Raw genomic sequence first — 18,137 nt, forward strand, 5'->3', positions numbered from 1 at the left:
TTATTTATTGCTTTTACACCCACCTTTTTCTCATAAAGAGCTCAAGACAGCATACAAGGGTTCTCCTCAGTTAATCCCCACAACAACCCACAACAACCCTGTGAGGTAGGTTAGGCTGAGAGGCATTGACTGGCCCTAGGTCACCCAGGCTGAGTGAGGATTTGAACCCTGGTCATGGCTGAGTGAGGATTTGAACCCTGGTCTCCCAGGTCCTAGTCTGACACCTAAACACCCCCACCCAGCGCTGGCTCTGTGGAGGGAGTCAGCGTAGCAGCAGGGTAAGCTATTGGTTAGTCTCAATAGTGTCGCACAGTATGACTATACTATTAAGTGCAGCAGCCTCTGGGTAAAGGGTATTTCTCAATGTTCTACACGCAGAAGGTCCCACATTTAATCCTCAGTGTCCTCCAGACACAACCGGGAGAGACCTTTCTGAAACCCTCCAAGAGCAGCTGTCAATCAGCATAGAGAATACTGAGTGGGATCGATCATAAGAGCATAAGGAAAGCCCTGCTGGATCACACGAAAGGCTCATTTAGTACCGAATCCTGTACTCACAGTGGCCATAACCACATGGCTATGAAAGCCCAGATGTTGGGCATGAGTGCAAGAGGACTCTCCCAAACACCTCTGATACTGGAGAAAGTACACAGCCATCATAACTAGTAGGCATGGACAGCCTCTTCCTTCATTAATTTGTCCAACCCCCTTTAAAGGTGTCCAAGTTTCTCTGACTTGGTATGAAGGAGCTTCTTAGGTTCCTAATATATTCACAATAATTGGTCCCTTCTAAAACAAACAGGAGCATCACATTAGTAGAATGCTTCTTGCAAATATAGACAAAGAATGTAAATTTGCCACAGGAAACCCAGTCAGTTGGGTGGGGTACAAATAATAAAATTATTATTAGTAGTAGTAGTAGGAAAAAGAAGTTTGCAAACCTCAAAACAATTTTCTAGTATGTTGTATACCGTATTTTTCGCCCCATAGGATGCACCGGCCCATAGGACGCACCTAGTTTTTTGGGGGGGAATAAAGAAAAAAAATATATTTCCCCCCCCAGGTGCGGGGCTGGGGTGGGGCAAGCCCGAGCTTCCCCCGACCCCAGCCCCCAGAACAGGCTGCTATCCGCAAGCCGTGGGAGAGCTGCATGAAGTCGCACAGCTCTCCCACGGCTAGCGTAGAGCTGCGCAAAGCCCGAAGCCTGGGGCATGCTGAGCTCAGCGCGCCCCAAGCTTCTGGGTGCCGGCAAGCTCTCCGCTAGCCGTGGGAGAGCTGCGTGACTTTGCACAGCTCTCCCACGGCTAGCGGAGGGCTGCGCAAAGCCCAAAGCTTGGGGTGTGCGACTTCACGCAGCTCTCCCACGGCTAGCGGATAGCTTCCTGAAGCCTGGAGAGCGAGAGGGGTCGGTGCACACCAACCCCTCTCGCTCTCCAGGCTTCAGCGAAAGCCTGCATTCGCCCCATAGGATGCACACACATTTCCCCTTCATTTTTGGAGGGGGAAAAGTGTGTCCTATAGGGCGAAAAATACGGTATATGATTTTTCTTTTAGGAAAGCCCAAGCCCACTGGCCATGTAAGCGTAACTTTTAACAAAACAGAAATGAACAAGAGTTGGAGTACATACATATGGAAAACATTTGGCAGTTCAGACATTAGTTGACTGAGGGGGGAAATGTGAAATGACTGAAATGAAAAGCATTGTGCTTTGATATGACATGAAAGTTATCTCTATGGGGTTTGAGCTATACCGGCTCAGTCATCAACACACATCAGTCTCCAGTTGATGCTGCAGTCATCAGAGTCTTGCAGTTCGCTCATCTCTCACAAGCCACCTTCGCTTTTGTGTTTTTCAGGTGGGCACACTACAGAAATCTTGAGGTTACTTAGCAGCCTGTCCCAGACATACTCTCCTAGACATTATGTTTTGGCTGATTCAGACAAAATGAGTGAAGAAAAAATCCGTTCTTTTGAACAACAAAGAGCTGAAACCGCCTCCAATTCCTTGGTAAGTTGTGGCATCTTTATTGATAACTATTTGTTTATATTTCACATGCTGAAATGGTGACTTAAATCGCTTATCAGCATGATTTTCATTGGGCTCCATATCTGTAGCTCCGAGCACTTTGCTTCTCAATTTATCCTGCTGAATTGCCTCTTTATGCTTTTATCTTTATTGAATCTTACCTTTTACTCACAAACCCAAAAGTTAGCCAAGGGTGAATGTGGCTTTCACTCAGGCCAAAAAAGATTAGCAACCCCTGCTTTTAAGATAAGCCCTCGCTGAAACCAGCAAGGCATTTCCAAATAAGCATGTATAGAATTGGGGATTATAATCAATTACTGTTTGTTCTCATTAATAATAATAATAATAATTCTGTACACAAGGGAGAAATGTGCATACAGTCAGAGGTTTCTTTTTAAAATGTCTGCTTGAAAAGACAAGTTGCTTTTCATTTTTCAGTTTGTACGTTTCCCAGAAAAAAGGGCTTGCCTATCATCAGGATGTGGCAGAAAGTTTAAAGAGACCTCCAGCCTTTCTTTCTTTTTCCATTGACAGTTTAGGAGCCGCCTGAAAATGCATGAGGGATCATTGGTCATCAATGGACTGCAGGTTTAAGAACCAGTGGTAAAAGTGATCTAAACGTATGAGCTCTGTTTCCCTGTACCTGAGAAGGATTTCATATCAATAAGGGTCTTTTGTCCATTGAGTAGAGTGAAAAATGTGGCACATCTGCCAATGCCATTTGCACAAGCACATCTGCCTGCAGTTCCACTACAATGCAGCTGCAGCACCAGACAAGGCCATGCTTTGTGCTGGCATAGCTGCTGGTAGCCGCATCCTAAACCCTTGGTGTGCTTGCCTAACAAGCCCTAGTAGGCTAGGGATGTTTGTTGTTGTTTAGTCGTTTAGTCGTGTCCGACTCTTCGTGACCCATGGACCAGAGCACGCCAGTCACTACTGTCTTCCACTGCCTCCTGCAGCATGGTCAAACTCATGCTGGTAGCTTCGAGAACACCGTCCAACCATTTCGTCCTCTGCCGTCCCCTTCTCCTTGTGCCCTCCATCTTTCCCAACATCAGGATCTTTTCCAGGGAGTCTTCTCTTCTCATGAGGTGGCCAAAGTATTGGAGCCTCAGCTTCACGATCTGTCCTTCCAGTGAGCACTCAGGGCTGATTTCCTTAAGAATGGAGAGGTTTGATCTTCTTGCACTCCATGGGACTCTCAAGAGTCTCCTCCAGCACCATAATTCAAAAGCATCAATTCTTCGGCGATCAGCCTTCTTTATGGTCCAGCTCTCACTTCCGTACATCACTACTGGGGAAACCATAGCTTTAACTATATGGACCTTTGTTGGCAAGGTGATGTCTCTGCTTTTTAAGATGCTTTTTAAGATGCTCGGGATGTTACATGCCCTTTCCTAGCTCTGTATGTGACTTCAGCACATGTATGAAACATGGTCAAGCTTTTCCTCACTACAGCTTAGCCAGCAACTCTGTTATAATCTGTTCAGCATGGGAAATAGCCAATTCCCAGCACATCTTGCACAATGAAGACAAACTGCGGGCGGGGGAGGGGCAGGGAAAACAACACAAAGAAATATTTCTCTTTAATCTCTTGCTACATGCAATTATTAACAAAAGTACCAGAAAGAAAGGTGGCATCTGATAGGATCTTTTATAAATGCATGTCAACATACATCTGTTTCCTTTTAAGTATCTTAACAAGTTCTGTGTAACCCAAACTCAGGAAAACGAAAACTTTGTTTCAGTTGGACCTGCTTCTGAAGCTTTTAAATTTTGTTATTGTTAACATGCTTCTATGCCGTGTTTTGTTTTGTTTTGGGTTGAGGTTTCAGGGTTGGGCTTATCTCCACTAAAGTGTATTTTACTTTATAACATTTATTAAAATATGAGATTGCTTTTTTGGGGGGGTGGGATTTGTCGTCTGATCTAGTACCTATCAAGTTCTAAGGGTTACGACTCCGCTGAGAACTCAAGTCTCTGAACGATATCACTGTTCTTTCTTAGATCTCTGAGGCGGAATTTTTGTTCCTACTCGGAGGGCATACATTTCTTTCTTTCTTTCTTTCTTTCTTTCTTTCTTTCTTTCTTTCTTTCTTTCTCGTTTGAGCGCTTGTACTCTCCTCCGTGAAACTGGAAGAAGGAATTTAGCCCCCATCCCTGTAGAACAAGCAATATTATCAGGGGAAAAGATGAAATGGAATAAAAAGTAGATTTCAAAATGTTGTTCATCTGAATTTATATAAGGTCTGCCACTTGATTAAAGAAATCATAGTGATTATACATATCTCCCCTGGTAGCTCAGTTGGTAGAGCAGAAGACTCTCGATCTCAGGGCCGTGGGATTAAGTTCCACATTGGGCAAAAGATTCTTGCATTGCAGGGGGTTGGGCTAGATGACCCTTGTGGTCCCTTCTGTGAGGTTTATGGTGCACTTCTGTGCACATCTACACTGAAGTTAAGTCCCATTGAGTTCAGTGGGTTTTGTTCGCAGGGAAGCAGGTACAGGACTGCACCACCAACCAGCTAAGGATGCAATCCTATTACACTCATGTGGGAGTAAGTCTCATTGAACTCAATAGGACTTTCATCTGAGTAGACATATATAGGCTTGCCCTGTAAAACTGCAACCCTACACACGTGTGGTGTAGTGGTTAAGAGCAGTGGACTCGTAATCTGGTGAACTGGATTCGCCTCTCTGCTCCTCCACATACAGCTGCTGGGTGACCTTGGGCTAGTCACACTTCTCTGAAGTCTCTTAGCCTCACTCACCTCACAGAGTCTTTGTTGTGGGGGAGGAAGGGAAAGGAGAATGTTAGCCGCTTTGAGACTCCTTCGGGTAGTGATAAAGTAGGATATCAAATCTTCTTCTTCTTCTTCTTCTTCATCTTATTATTATTATTATTATTAAGAATGAACTCCACGGAATACAGTGGGACTTCCTCAGTTTAGTTTCTTCAGTTTGATTTACACATTGCTTCACACAACCAAAAAGAAGTTCCAAAGCGATTTGCAAAAACAAGAGCATACAAAATAGAAGCATCCATAACCACTTAGCCTAACATGAGAATGAGCACCATAAAACAAACATACAAACAAACAGCCAGACCGTTAGTTCTGTCCATAGCCTGGGAGAATAGAAACATTCAGCCTGGTGCTGAAAAGCTGACAAAGTCTACTTAGAGGTTTTTAAGATTAAGCTGCATAAAAATTCAGTTCAAATCAAGTTATTTATTTAAGTCTGCACCAGGAGAGGTTCTCTGAGGAATCCAAGAATACAGGAAGGCATTGGACATAGGCAAGCCTTGTTGCTTGAACAAGGCTTAAGTGGAACAAGATGCCTACCTATACCCTTTCCAGGGGAATCCTGTAGTCAGCAGAAGTGGCAGGATCCCCAAGGCATGGATGAGGAATGGCAGGATCCCCAAGGCTGAGAAGCTGCCTCCTAGAGGTTCACAACGAGGGGGAGCTACACACAAATCCAGCCATTGCTGACACAAAGCTATAGAGCTGGTAATTTGTTCAGGGCAGGGAGTGGATCTTGCATGTGGTCTGCTGCTTCTCTTAAGGAACTGTTGTGGCCAGCAGATTAAAAAATTATATTTTTTAAAAAATGTAAAAATGAGCTAAAATAAACCCACTGGGGTAAATCGCACCACCACATCTCACCCACATAAAATAGGTTGGGTGGCCTCCTTATGGCTGTGGGCTTCACAGCATTTTTCTCACCAACGTCACTAAAAATTCCTGCTCGTGTTTTCTGTTTGGACAAGACATTCCAAAGATGAAGGATTCAACATTCGTAGCACATGCAAGATGAAAACAGCAAAACAGCTTCGGGTATGAATGAGCACTAGCAACCAAGGCATCTTCCATTTTTGGATGACTTAAAAAAAAAAAAGGCATTTTCTTTGAAGATGGAACCTACCTGTGAGGTAGCTTAGGCCACGAGGCAGTGACCGGCCCAAAGTCACCCTGAGAGCTTTATGGCCAAGTGGGGATTTGAACCCTGGCCTCCCAGGTTCTAGTCCAGCACCCTAACCAGTGTGCCACACTACCTTCTGCCAGATCAACTGGTGTGACAGCTGCAGCCATTCCTGGATCAAAATACCTTAGCTATAGTAGTCTAGGCATTAGTAACCCCCTGATTGGATTACGGCAGTGCGCTCTATGTAGGACTCCCCTTAAGGTTGGTCCGGGAAGCTACAGGTAGCGCAGAATGCTACAGCTTGGCTGTTGGAGGAGGCACCCTATCAACAGCACATAAATCCTGCGCTGAAATAGTTGCCCTGGGTGCCAGTATGCTACAAGACTTAATTCTAAAGTTTTGCTATTCGCATGTCAAGCCCTGAATGACTCGGGACCTTTGGGAACGCCTGCTTACCGTCCTGCTTGGTCACTTTGAAGCTCAAGGGAGATACCTCTAAGTAGTGCCATGTGCTTCCAGGGTTGGTCTTACATTCGCTAAGACCACAGCCTTTAGTGTGGCAGGACTTGTCCTTTGCAGGCTTCCTCCGGTGAACATCAGGCCAGCACCTACAGTATTGGCGTTTAAGAGGCAGCTGAAATCTCATCTGTTTGTCCAGGCCTTCCTTGACGGGGTCACACAGCTACATTCCTGTATTAATTTAATCTATCCATTTGCGATGGGTTTTTTTATGGATGCAGTTTTGTTATTACTTTTTTCTGTGCCCTATGTTTTTCTTCATTTGATATAGAAATTTTTAAGCCTGGACAAACTGGTTAATCTTAGCTGTGGTTAGCTGAAGCAAGCCAGCTCAGACCATAGTTTAGGCTGGCTTTTTTCAACCAACCGTAGAAAAGAGTAACTATAGGTTAGAGTTTGATAGGCACACTAAGCAAAAGCAAAAGCTTCTAAAGTCTTCCTTGTTGGGTGTAAGGAGGAGTGTGCAAGCATGAGGGTTCCTGAGGCTCATTTCTGCAACACTAAATTATGGTTAGCATTAAGTCTGAGCTGCAACTTCCGTTGCTGTTTCACCTTAGTAATCACTGTGAAGTCAAGCATAGCTTGGGGATTAGTTTTGTACTAACATTGCCAAAAAGGTGTATGAACCAGTGTCCTAACTTATGACACAAAGTGATGTGGAAATTGGGAGGATGCTTTGCAAGGTAAGATTAGAGCAGAACACTTTTAATAGGAAGCTCAGAAGATTTCAGTTCAACAGCATCTGTTGCTAGCAATTCATCTTACTGTCCACTAGGTGGAGCAATAAGCCAATTGTTGTTGTGCTGCCTAAGCTGCACATTTTGAGCACTGTTTGAAAAGTAAGGAGAGAGACATTTGCTTGCATTTTCCAAGTGATTTTATGCATCTGTGCTGCCATGTCCGGGTCTTGCACGCATATTCGTCATGTGTTTAAAAGCATGTGCCGGATGCTGCTTGCAGGGGAGGGGTGAAAATCCTGTGAAAGGTCAGGGCATCTGTGTGCTCTCTTTTGCAAATGGAGAACTCGCTCCTTTGGAACAGGGAAATAAGTTGCAATCTGGAGTCCACAGCCACGAGCCCAACCCAAGAGCCCCATCTCTGGTATCTGTTCCTTTTTTTGTGAATGGGAGGTGTGCAGCAAGCAAAGATAGCAGCCGCCTTATGGAACTATGTGCAAACGGCCACGAGTCATCTTGTGTAAATCTGTCCATTTATTCCCTTGTTTTCCAAGTTCACCCTCCACCGCATTCCCAGAAGCCGGGAGGTCCGTCAGTTGTGGAGCTCCTCTGTGCTGACGACTCTGCGTTCCATGTTTTACTCTCTCCCTTTGACCTTCAGACTCAAGCCGGATTTGGTATGTAAAACAACTGTTGCAGACAAATAATGAAGAAATGCCTTGTCTGTTCCAAAAGGAAATGACTATTCAGAGATAACAAACCTCTAAATATGCATACAAATTTAGGACTGGTTCCTGCAGGGTTTACTTCCCTCGATTGAGTCCTCCAGCCTTTAAGCAGCTCTCTTGTTCAATGCACCATTTTCAGGCTAGTTTGAATGTGGCAATGGGTACTCATAAAACAGGGTGTTGTCAGTCTGTCTAGCTGATTTATATCAAAGGTGGCAGAAGTTAGATCAGGATCCAGTGGAATATATTGCAGTGATTTGTGGCCAGATAACAAGGATTTCCGGTTCCAAATTGTTTAACACTAGCAACAACAAAGTGACTTTTTATTATGCTGCTGCAATAAGAAGGCTAACCAGGAGTGAAGTTTTTGAAAGGACTGTGAACTCTCCTCAGTTTTTCTACTAAAAACAAATTCCTTCAGCCCATGTGCTCAGAGGCACCCCATTCTTTCATTCTAAATAGGTGTCTTTTGTGCCTTGCTTGGTAGGATCACGGGATTCTAGTGAACAACAAAGTAGACTCAACATTCCTGTTTATACAGTATGAAAACTCTTATTGTCTTCTATTCATCTGTAATAAAGAGAAAGAAGTGTTTCTGATGGTACCTTGAGACTAAAAGTGAAATCCAACATTGCCCACCTGCCAGCAAAGCGGGCACCCTATTTAGAATGGGTTATCTCTCTTTAAGGTACCCCACAAATCTGCTCTGGGCAGCTGGGGGATCAGGCAGCACAGATTTGGAGGGCCACAGGACCTGTAGGAGAAAGAAGATGAAGGGAAACTCCTCTCACACAAGCAGAAGTCTGCTTTCTTGGTGTTGGGATTGTTGCCCTAAATCTTTAGAAGCTTTTTTTTTTTTGTAACATGGCAAAGCTTCCTTATAGGTAAAGGTAAAGGGACCCCTGACCATTAGGTCCAGTCATGACTGACTCTGGGGTTGCGGCGCTCATCTCGCTTTATTGGCCGAGGGAGCCGGCGTACATCTTCCGGGTCGTGTGGCCAGCATGACTAAGCCGCTTCTGGCAAACCAGAGCAACGCACGGAAATGCCGTTTACCTTCCCACCAGAGTGGTACCTATTTATCTACTTGCACTTTAAGTGCTTTCGAACTGCTAAGTTGGCAGGAGCAGGGACCGAGCAATGGGAGCTCACCCCATCGTGGGGATTCGAACTGCCGACATTCTGTTTGGCAAGTCCTAGGCTCTGTGGTTTAACCCACAGCGCCACACGTGTCCCACGCTTCCTTATAGACAGTGCTAAATTGGACCTCAGATGAGGTTCGATAGTCTGCTAGGAGAAGCTTGTGCCATGCTGTAATAACAACATTTTAAAAAGTTAGTTTCAAGGTAACTTTTCTTTCTGTCTAACTTTTCTTTCTATCTGGCGCCACCCCCACCCCCAGACGAGCAATGTGAGAACAGAGTGGGGCTTGTTGACTGTCCATTGCAAAGTCAGAGGGGGTGGAACACTCTCCTGACTTCAAAGTAAAGCTAGTTGCTGACCAGAGTATGAAAGAAAACAAAGGAGAGACCTTAGTGAGCCCATCCCTGTTCCCCGTTTCTTCCCCATACATTGATTTTTTGCTTTTCATTAAAGAGGAAGCAAAATGCCTTAATTCAAATGAAACAGACCGTCTTTATGCGACAAGTACATTAGGACATTGCCTTGTTACAGCGATGGCTCCGTTTAATTAGCATCAATTGTATTGAGTTTCCATCATAAGGGAAATTGTCTGGAAAATCAAACAGACCATTACATTGCTGGAGGAGATGATGTGGAAAAAGTCAAAGGAGAAAGGGTATCGGCGGGTAACTTAGCGATAGTTTAACTTCTGTATAGCTTTTTCGCCTGAAATAGCAGTGCCAAAAAATACAGAGCTGGTGCCAGAGGGCCTCATGGACTTTGCACTGAAATCTCCTCTGTGTGTGTTTTTAAAAAAGGGACTCTCGTTGCAAGAGAATGGAGTTTTGCCAGTGCATAGTAAAACTGAATACACTCTGTGCTCAGCTACAGCAGCATCACTCAGGTGCTTTCATTTAGAGCGACTTGTAGACTGGCTTGTGAAGTGGTGTGCATCGTGGCTAAGGGTGTGGCCACAAGTCCCCCGTTCAAATCTCTCCTCATCCGTGATTTTCTGTAGGTGGCTGTAAGCAATCAGCTCTTTCTCTCCTCCCACTCCTGTCTTAATGCCTGTGGTATAGGGCTTGCAAGACTCTTTTGGTTACGAATGCTGAAATAATGTATACGAGATGCTTTTGAGTGCTCATCTGAACACATGCAGCTGCCTTATGCAGAGTCAAATCATATTGTTTAGTGGTGGGGGACGTGGGTGGAGCTGTGGGTTAAACCACATAGCCTAGGACTTACCGATCAGAAGGTCGGCGGTTCGAATCCCCACAACGGGGTGAGCTCCCGTCACTCAATCCCTGCTCCTGCCAACCTAGCAGTTCAAAAGCACGTCAAAGTACAAGTAGATAAAGAGGTACTGCTCCGGTGGGAAGGTAAATGGCATTTCTGTGTGCTGCTCTTGTTCTCCAGAGGCGGGTTAGTCATGCTGGCCACATGACCCAGAAGCTGTACGCCGGCTCCCTCGGCCAGTAAAGTGAGATGAGCCCTGCAACCCCAGAGTCGACCATGACTGGAGCTAATGGTCAGGGGTCCCTTTACCTTTACATTTAACCTGCAGTTGTAGTTGCTGAACTACAAACCCCACCATCCCTGACCATTGGTCCTACTGAGTGATGGGAACTGGTGTTCAACAACAGCCTGAGGGTCATAGGTTCACTACCACTGGCACCACTGTAGTTCAGCTAGAAGGGTACCAATAGAAAAGCACCAAAGGATGCATCAGCCACCCAAAACAAATACATATTCAAAGTGCTTCTGAAGGTCTGGAGTATGGTCGCTTTCCAGAGGTCAGCTGGCCACAAATTTCAGAGTTGTGGGGCTACCACAGAGAAGGCCCTGTGATGTATTTCACCGACTGCAGTGGTATGCAAACCAAGAGGACCTCCATTCTTAATCATTACATGTGGGCAGGTGGATACAGGTGTAAGTTGTCCTTCAGATAACTCTGACTCTGATCACCCAAGGCTTTGAAGGTGAAAACCAGCTAATGTAAATAGCTGGAGAAAAATAAATCCATTCGTAAGGGAGGCACCACCAACGGCTTTCTGTCGTAAAACCGACGTTAGAGATGTTAACTGCCGCCTCTTTTGAAGTGTCTTGGCAAAGAGGATCTGATAACAATTGAAAGGGAGAGCTGTGTATTGTTTGATAAGGTTCTCCCTGAACACTTTGAGGTATTGCATCTTTTTTTAAGAGCAACAGCGCACAACCCCTTTATCATACAGCGTGGCTTAATATATTATTACACGGACATTTATCAGGCAGAGTATCTAGCTTTGAGCTTGAAAGCCGCCTCAACAACAACATATATTTAACTCTGCTTGGGTGAGACTGCGTTTACTGAGCCGCAGAGCACCACATCCTTGGCAGACTACCAGGTCCCAAAGGTTAAAAAAGTCTTCAGAGGGGGTGGAACAAAAAGTTGGCGTTCCGAGTTGACAGCATCTGTCAAAGGCATCTGCCACGGAGCTCGACTTCAAAAGTGTTAAAAATAGGAAACACCAAGAAAAGCACCAAATGAGGCCCAAATGACACGGTTGCCGTGCTGGAATCTGTGGACACACTAGGCGTTAATCAGTGTAGGCAGGTTGTTGTTGCTGTCGTTCTTCTATTTCTACTGTACTTCTAATGGGGAAGCAGTGGGATTTCGGAATGCTTTCAAAAAGTCACTTGCGCCTAGCAAGACCTGATTGTGCAGATTCTTGTGCCCTCCCATACTCCTCTCGACGGCAAGAAGAAATCCGAGGAGCTCAAGGAATGCGAGATTAAGCAAATACAGCAAGCGCTGCCCTCAACATTACTTTGTGGGAATAAGTGGCAGTCCAGCAGCCTTGCCCACAAGTAGGGCTTTGGTGGTAAGAAGCGGCAAGAGCAATTGGCTATGGCACACAAGATTGTAGACACAGCACAGCAGGCTCTGGAAGACCGCACTCCAAGTAGATCACACGCAGAGGTTTGTTTATTACATTTAAAGCTTGTTTTTTCCTCCAAGGAGGTCAAAGTAGCATATGTGCCGCTTGCGTTTTTCCCTTCACAACAACCCTGTGAGGTAGGGTAGGCACAGAGATAGTAACTGGCCCAAGGTTATCCAGTGAGCTTCAGGGTCTGACATCCTTGCCACTCTACCATTCTGTCGTTTGCCTGTGCGTAGCAGTTTGTTGTTGGGCCGGCAAAGCAACTGGCCACATAAGTTTACCCAAGTTGCTAGTCCACAGGAAGATTTTTACCAACCTGTGCTCTCCCAGTATAACCGCATTTAGCCATTAGGGTGTAAAAGAGAGAGGATGTGCTACCTCAGTGCTTCGTTCATTTCCTTTTTAATGGGCCCCTCCATCCGATCACTGCTTTTGTGTATTCTCCCGGTGACAAACTTCCAATCCCTTTTCAGAGTAAGGTATTTTCCTCAGGTGTTATCCTCCCCTCTCTTTTAAAGAGTTTCCGTCACATTTTCTAACCTAGGCGTCAGGTGGCGTTTTGGGAAAGTGAATTTATCCCCACTCAGCACACATTCAATACAACATTTGGGGTGGACAAGGAGGGGGTGGAGTTGGGCCAGAGTGAAGGGGCGGGGCCTGGGGAGGAGGTGTGGCTTAGGCCGAGTCCCAAGGGGTCAGGTAGAAATGTCTGGAGCATCATATTGCGCTTCTGGGTCTGAAGTCCTCCATCTCCATCCCTTTGCCCTAGAAAGGTTATGTGCTTAAAAGTTTTGTTCTGCAGCAATCCCATGGTAACCTCTCATGGGAAAACTGCACAATGGTGATATTGATATCCGGCATTTAGCACCATTTGAGTTTCATATATATTGACTAAATTACCTGGATGGGAGCCCTGAAACCTACCTAGGGTTGTAATCCCTAAATTGCAGTAGGGAGATGTAAAGGCAGTGTTAATGCCTGAGATAAGATACCTTTCTTAAGGCTGCTTGGCATAGTTGAGATCTGAACTGGAGTGGGGGGGGGCACTCTTCCTATGCTTAAATGTTTATAAATTCAAATAAAGCAATATTCCAGGGCTTTTTTAATTTTTAGCCGGAACTCACTTCCGCACCTCTCAGGTGGGTGCCATTGCCATTATAAGAGAACAAGGGAGGCGTTCATAGTGAGTTCCGGCACCAATTTTTCTATAAAAAAAAAGCACTGCAAGAATCTATCCATTTAGATAAAGCCTTCTCTATGACAGGCTGTTTTTCTATATGCACAGAGTGCTTTCTCCACCAAGACAGCATTCTTGTACATGCACAAACCCTGCATCCTATTGCCTGAAGTGACGAAGCCCACCTAAGTGACCTAAGGCACTCCAGTGTTTTCCTTCCTTCTCTGTGTGAGAGTGACAAGGCAAGGATTCCATCTGGCTTCCTTAACCTTAATGGATTTCATGCTTCTTTACAGCTGGATAGGCTGGAGGCAGCTGTCTCGCTTAAGGCTGACTACAACACCATTTGGTTACCATATCTCCCAAAGGTGCCAAGCTAGGCACCCTAAGGTGGGATTGGGTAGGGAGTACCCTCAGTCCATACATATAGCATTATGGAAATGAGCAAGCAGTGTAAGGTGCTGGATTCACAGTCTTGCTAAGTTCCACCATAGCAAACAGATACAATTGTTATAGAAACGCTCACACAGTGATGAAAGGCGATCTTTATTTCACTTAGCTAAGACTTTCCATTCTCTCCGCAGCTCTCAAAATGTCTTAAGTTCATAGTGCTTCTGTAGCATGCTAGAATGGATAATAAGGTATTGTTCCTTTGCAGCATGATTTGCATTAGGGCTTTCCCCCCACTTTTTATTAAAGGAGAGAGTACAAACCTAGATTACTTTCCAGTATGTTACTGGTTTCTTCTATCCTGATCTCTGGAGTTTACAGAGCACATAGAAAAATGGATTATTATTATTATTATTATTATTATTATTATTATTATTACTATTACTAAAAAATAGATTTCTTCTGTTAGAGAGAATTTGCTAAGTTGCCTTGTGGGGGTTTTCCATTCATAACTTGTCTGACAAAATACTGCTCTGTGTGGGTGTGCGGGTGTGTATTGTCTCATGTGCTTTTTTAAATCGGAGAACAAACATATTGGGGTTGTATCTAAAGTAGTGCTAGGTGAATGTTGCAAAAGGATTTCTCCTTGCACAACAGAATGTTCTTTCCCTGCTGTCCCCTCCATGCACCTCCTAAATCTGTAGGGTTTTCCCCAACCCTCTGGAACAGATGTGGGGTGTGCAGGGGGGGAAGGATACCATAAATCCTTGTGCTAACACAACAAGGGCATTGGATACCACCCTTGATGTGTAAAGTCCTACTGTGGGCAGGTCAGTATTTCTCAGAGTTGGCCATTGTGGGAACAGAATGCTGGGCTAGATGTCTTGCTCCTCTTATGTTCTCAACCACTGTTCCTTGAAGACCTACCTAAAGATGGGTACAGCTGGATACGGTGTCCACAGCAGGCAAGAAGGCCAACTTGGGGCTCATATCCATGACCCTGAAATTAAGAGTGTGCTGGTCCCAAGGGTTAACCCTGTGGCGAGGTCCAAGTCCAGTCTGAGGTCGATAGTGCAGTATGGAGACCGTCCGTCAAAGCTGAAGCTGGGTCCAAGGCAGGGAGTCAGGTGAGGTCAGGAACTCTGGCCCAAGAGCAGGACAGGGTCAGGCAGGAACAGGCTACCAACAGTGTTGCTCCCGCAACCTGGGACTGGGGCTGGCTGGCTTTTATCTGCCCCGAGGCATAGGGCGGCCCGATCCACAGGTGACTCACCTCTCCTGGCCTGGAGGCGAGCACTCCTCCTGCGGGAACTTAGTTCCCTCCGCCTCTCTGCCCTGAGCCTCTGCAGCTCAGGAGAGGCTGGAGGGTTACTGGACCCAGAGGCAACCTCAGCTTCCCCTGCCAGGGCTGAGAGTGGAGCACCTGCAGGCAATGGGTCCTCCATCACCTCAGGAGCCAGAGCAGACTCAGCTGGTGCCTGCACCTGAGGATCCATCCAGCACAGGTGAGGACCCTTCAGGCTCATGCCCCAGCCCCGGCTCAGCTGGTTCTGGAGGCAGGGACTCCTGTGCAGGCTGGGATTCCTCAGGTTGAGCCTCCGAGTCCGAATCCCAGGCCATCACAAAGAGCCTCATTCTGTACTGACTGAGCTATCCCAGACAGGCCTGCCAGAAAGACAATAGCAATGACACTTTGTCCGATTTGTAAAGATAGGCGCTGCCACACTAAAGACCTGTTTCTGACATTGGATGCATTAGACCTCCTGAGAAGACCATACCTGCCATTCTCAAGGGCAGCCCCACATAGAGAACAATGCAGCAATCCAATCTGGAAGTTACAGCGCATGGGCAACAGCGGTTGGGCTGTCTCGGTTATGAAACAGCTGCAGCTCTCATATCAGCCAAAGGTGGAGCACCCCTCAGACTATGAACCAGCTTTTTCAGGGAGAGTGCAACCCCGTCCAAAACAGGCAATTGATCAATTATCCAGACTTGGGAACCACTCACCCAGAGTGCCTCCGGCTTACCAGGAATCAGAGTCAGTTTGTTGGTCCTCATCCAGCCCACCAGCAAGTTCAGGCACTGCTCCAGGGCTTGCATAGCCTCTCCAGTTTCGGATATTACAGCAAAATAGAGCTGGTCATCCATCAGTTTGCCCCAGATCTGTTAATGACTAGGAGCTCTCCTTGGTCCTGCAACAACTGACCTTCCCTTGCCACATCACCCCAGGGCTCCTTTGCAAGGCCAGAGCAGAACACCCAGTGTGAAAAGTTTGGTCTCTTGCCCTTCACGTATAATTTCAAGGGCGAGAAATGCCTTCAAGTCGACTACAAATATATTTGTGCCAATAATAAGAATTGCAAATTGCTAACATGAGACATTCCTATAAGCTGCAGTGGATGCATCTGTGTAATGTTCATTTTGTTAATATTGAGCATGACAGAACTTAAGCTGAGCGCACTTTTAATCCCATTGGTTTCAGTATGAGAGAGTTAAGAACATGTTCAATTTGTCTGCTGAAATCAATTAAACTTAAACATATCTAAAGTTGGCAGGATCATAACAATTGTTCTGAACAACAACCAAAAAGCAACAATTTGAATTCTTTATACAGCCCATATTAATTTCAGTCAATATCAGGGCTGGCTAAGATGTGACCCTCCAGATGTTTCTGAACCATAGTCCTCATCCTCCCTGACCACTGGCCATAGTTGGAGTTGGTGGAAAGTGCCATTCAAGAACATCTGGAAGGCCACAGGTTAGCAACCCCTGGCCTAGATATACAATCCAGTGCTGCAAAGCAACCAAGTCAGAAACTTAATTGGAAAATATAATGGCCAAGTAAGATCATGGCCACTGGTCCCATCACCTCCTGGCAAATAGAAGGGGAAGAAATGGAGGCAGTGAGAGATTTTACTTTTTTGGGCTCCATGATCACTGCAGATGGTGACAGCAGTCACGAAATTAAACAACGCCTGCTTCTTGGGAGAAAAGCGATGACAAACCTAGACAGCATCTTAAAAAGCAGAGACATCATCTTGCCGACAAAGGTCCGTACAGTTAAAGCTATGGTTTTCCCAGTAGTGATGTATGGAAGTGAGAGCTGGACCATAAAGAAGGCTGATCGCCAAAGAATTGATGCTTTTGAATTATGGTGCTGGAGGAGACTCTTGAGAGTCCCATGGAGTGCAAGAAGATCAAACCTCTCCATTCTTAAGGAAATCAGCCCTGAGTGCTCACTGGAAGGACAGATCGTGAAGCTGAGGCTCCAATACTTTGACCACCTCATGAGAAGAGAAGACTCCCTGGAAAAGACCCTGATGTTGGGAAAGATGGAGGGCACAAGGGGGATGACAGAAGACTAGATGGCTGGACAGTGTTCTCAAAGCTACCAGCATGAGTTTGACTAAACTGCGGGAGGCAGTGGAAGACAGGAGTGCCTGGCGTGCTCTGGTTGATGGGGTCACGAAGAGTCGGACACAACTAAACGACTAAACAACAACAGCCAGTGTAGGAAAATATAAACAGAAGTCATCCATACCTACAAGGCAAAGCTCCTACATTAGAGGCAGAAAAATGAAACCCCAATTCAGAGGCGGTCATGCTTAAATCCCATCCATTTCAAGGGAACTTAAAAGTTCAGCACAACTTTAGTTGTCCCACTGATTTAAATGGGACTTGGACTAACTTGCTGTGGACTGAGACCACCATTCCCTATTATTTTTTGTGCAGCTTTAGTATTTTAGGAAGGAGGCCTGCAGCCAGCTTTGCTTTTGTTACTGTTAACGGGGAAGCTCTCCTGAAACCAGTTAACACACCTCCAGCACTAAGGAGATCAAAAATAAGTGCGGCGTACAGCAGTTCTGTGTATGGTTTCAGACCATTACCTTCTAATAGCGTTGAACATGCAGTTTCAACTGGTTCTATTCAGTGCCCTCCTGAGTACCGGAGGGGGAGAGGACAGGAAGCTGCGATACGATCTCCAGTATTTAGAAAGAACACAGTGTGGCTGATAATTACCTAAGCAATAATATCTGATAGCATGAGAGAGGTCTGACTGTTCTTTGTTTCATCAATAACGGAGGTTACATTCCTTTGGATATCTGCTTTGGAAATATCCAAGCTGTCAGGCCTCTTTTTTGGCTAGAGTAATTGGAGGTGGGGGCGGGGAGAAAGAGAGTTGAGTTTAAACTGCCTAAGCATGGCTTTCAGTGCACACATTAGTCACAGTCCTGCAGCCTGCCTCCCCACCCGCAATGCACATGGAGGGCAGGATGCAGAGCAGCTGTAGATAATAGGATGGGGACCCTCTCAGCCAGCCCCTAACTCACTGCCCTCTTAACTTGCATCCAGTCTAGGAGGTGGCCCTGTCTGTCAGCTTCCTCCTTCTTAGTTGGAGGAGGAGCCTTTGCAGAATTCGGCAGGGAGGGAGATGGGGGGCTGACTCTTGCCTGTCATTGGTTCTGGCTCCACCTGCCATTGTCGTCTCTGCCTTCCACCCTGTCAGTCCTAATGGGCACCAGTCATCACCAAGCCAAAGTGTGTGTGGGACTCCATGAGGTGATGCGCAGGGGGACCTTGGCATCAAAGAACTGCATTGCCACATGCATGACCAAGAAGGAACAGTCTGGCTACTCACTTGCAGTATT

General features: G+C 45.9%; 1 protein-coding gene across 5 annotated transcripts in view; it reads left to right on the forward strand.

Annotated features, from left to right (window-relative positions):
• The window catches only part of ALG14 (ALG14 UDP-N-acetylglucosaminyltransferase subunit), a 63,925-nt gene that overhangs the window by 18,670 nt on the left and 27,118 nt on the right, over positions 1-18,137 (forward strand). For 4 of the 5 annotated variants that reach the window (XM_083743599.1, XM_083743598.1, XM_083743596.1 and 1 more), the window contains 2 exons: positions 1,858-2,009; positions 7,705-7,827. In XM_083743599.1, the coding sequence (XP_083599725.1) occupies positions 1,858-2,009; positions 7,705-7,827 (275 nt within the window). The remainder of the gene's footprint in view (positions 1-1,857; positions 2,010-7,704; positions 7,828-18,137) is intronic. The other variant, XM_083743600.1, reaches the window with a different exon arrangement.

Source organism: Podarcis gaigeae (genome assembly GCF_964106915.1).
Source record: "Podarcis gaigeae genome assembly, chromosome: 6".
Lineage (NCBI taxonomy): Eukaryota > Metazoa > Chordata > Lepidosauria > Squamata > Lacertidae > Podarcis > Podarcis gaigeae.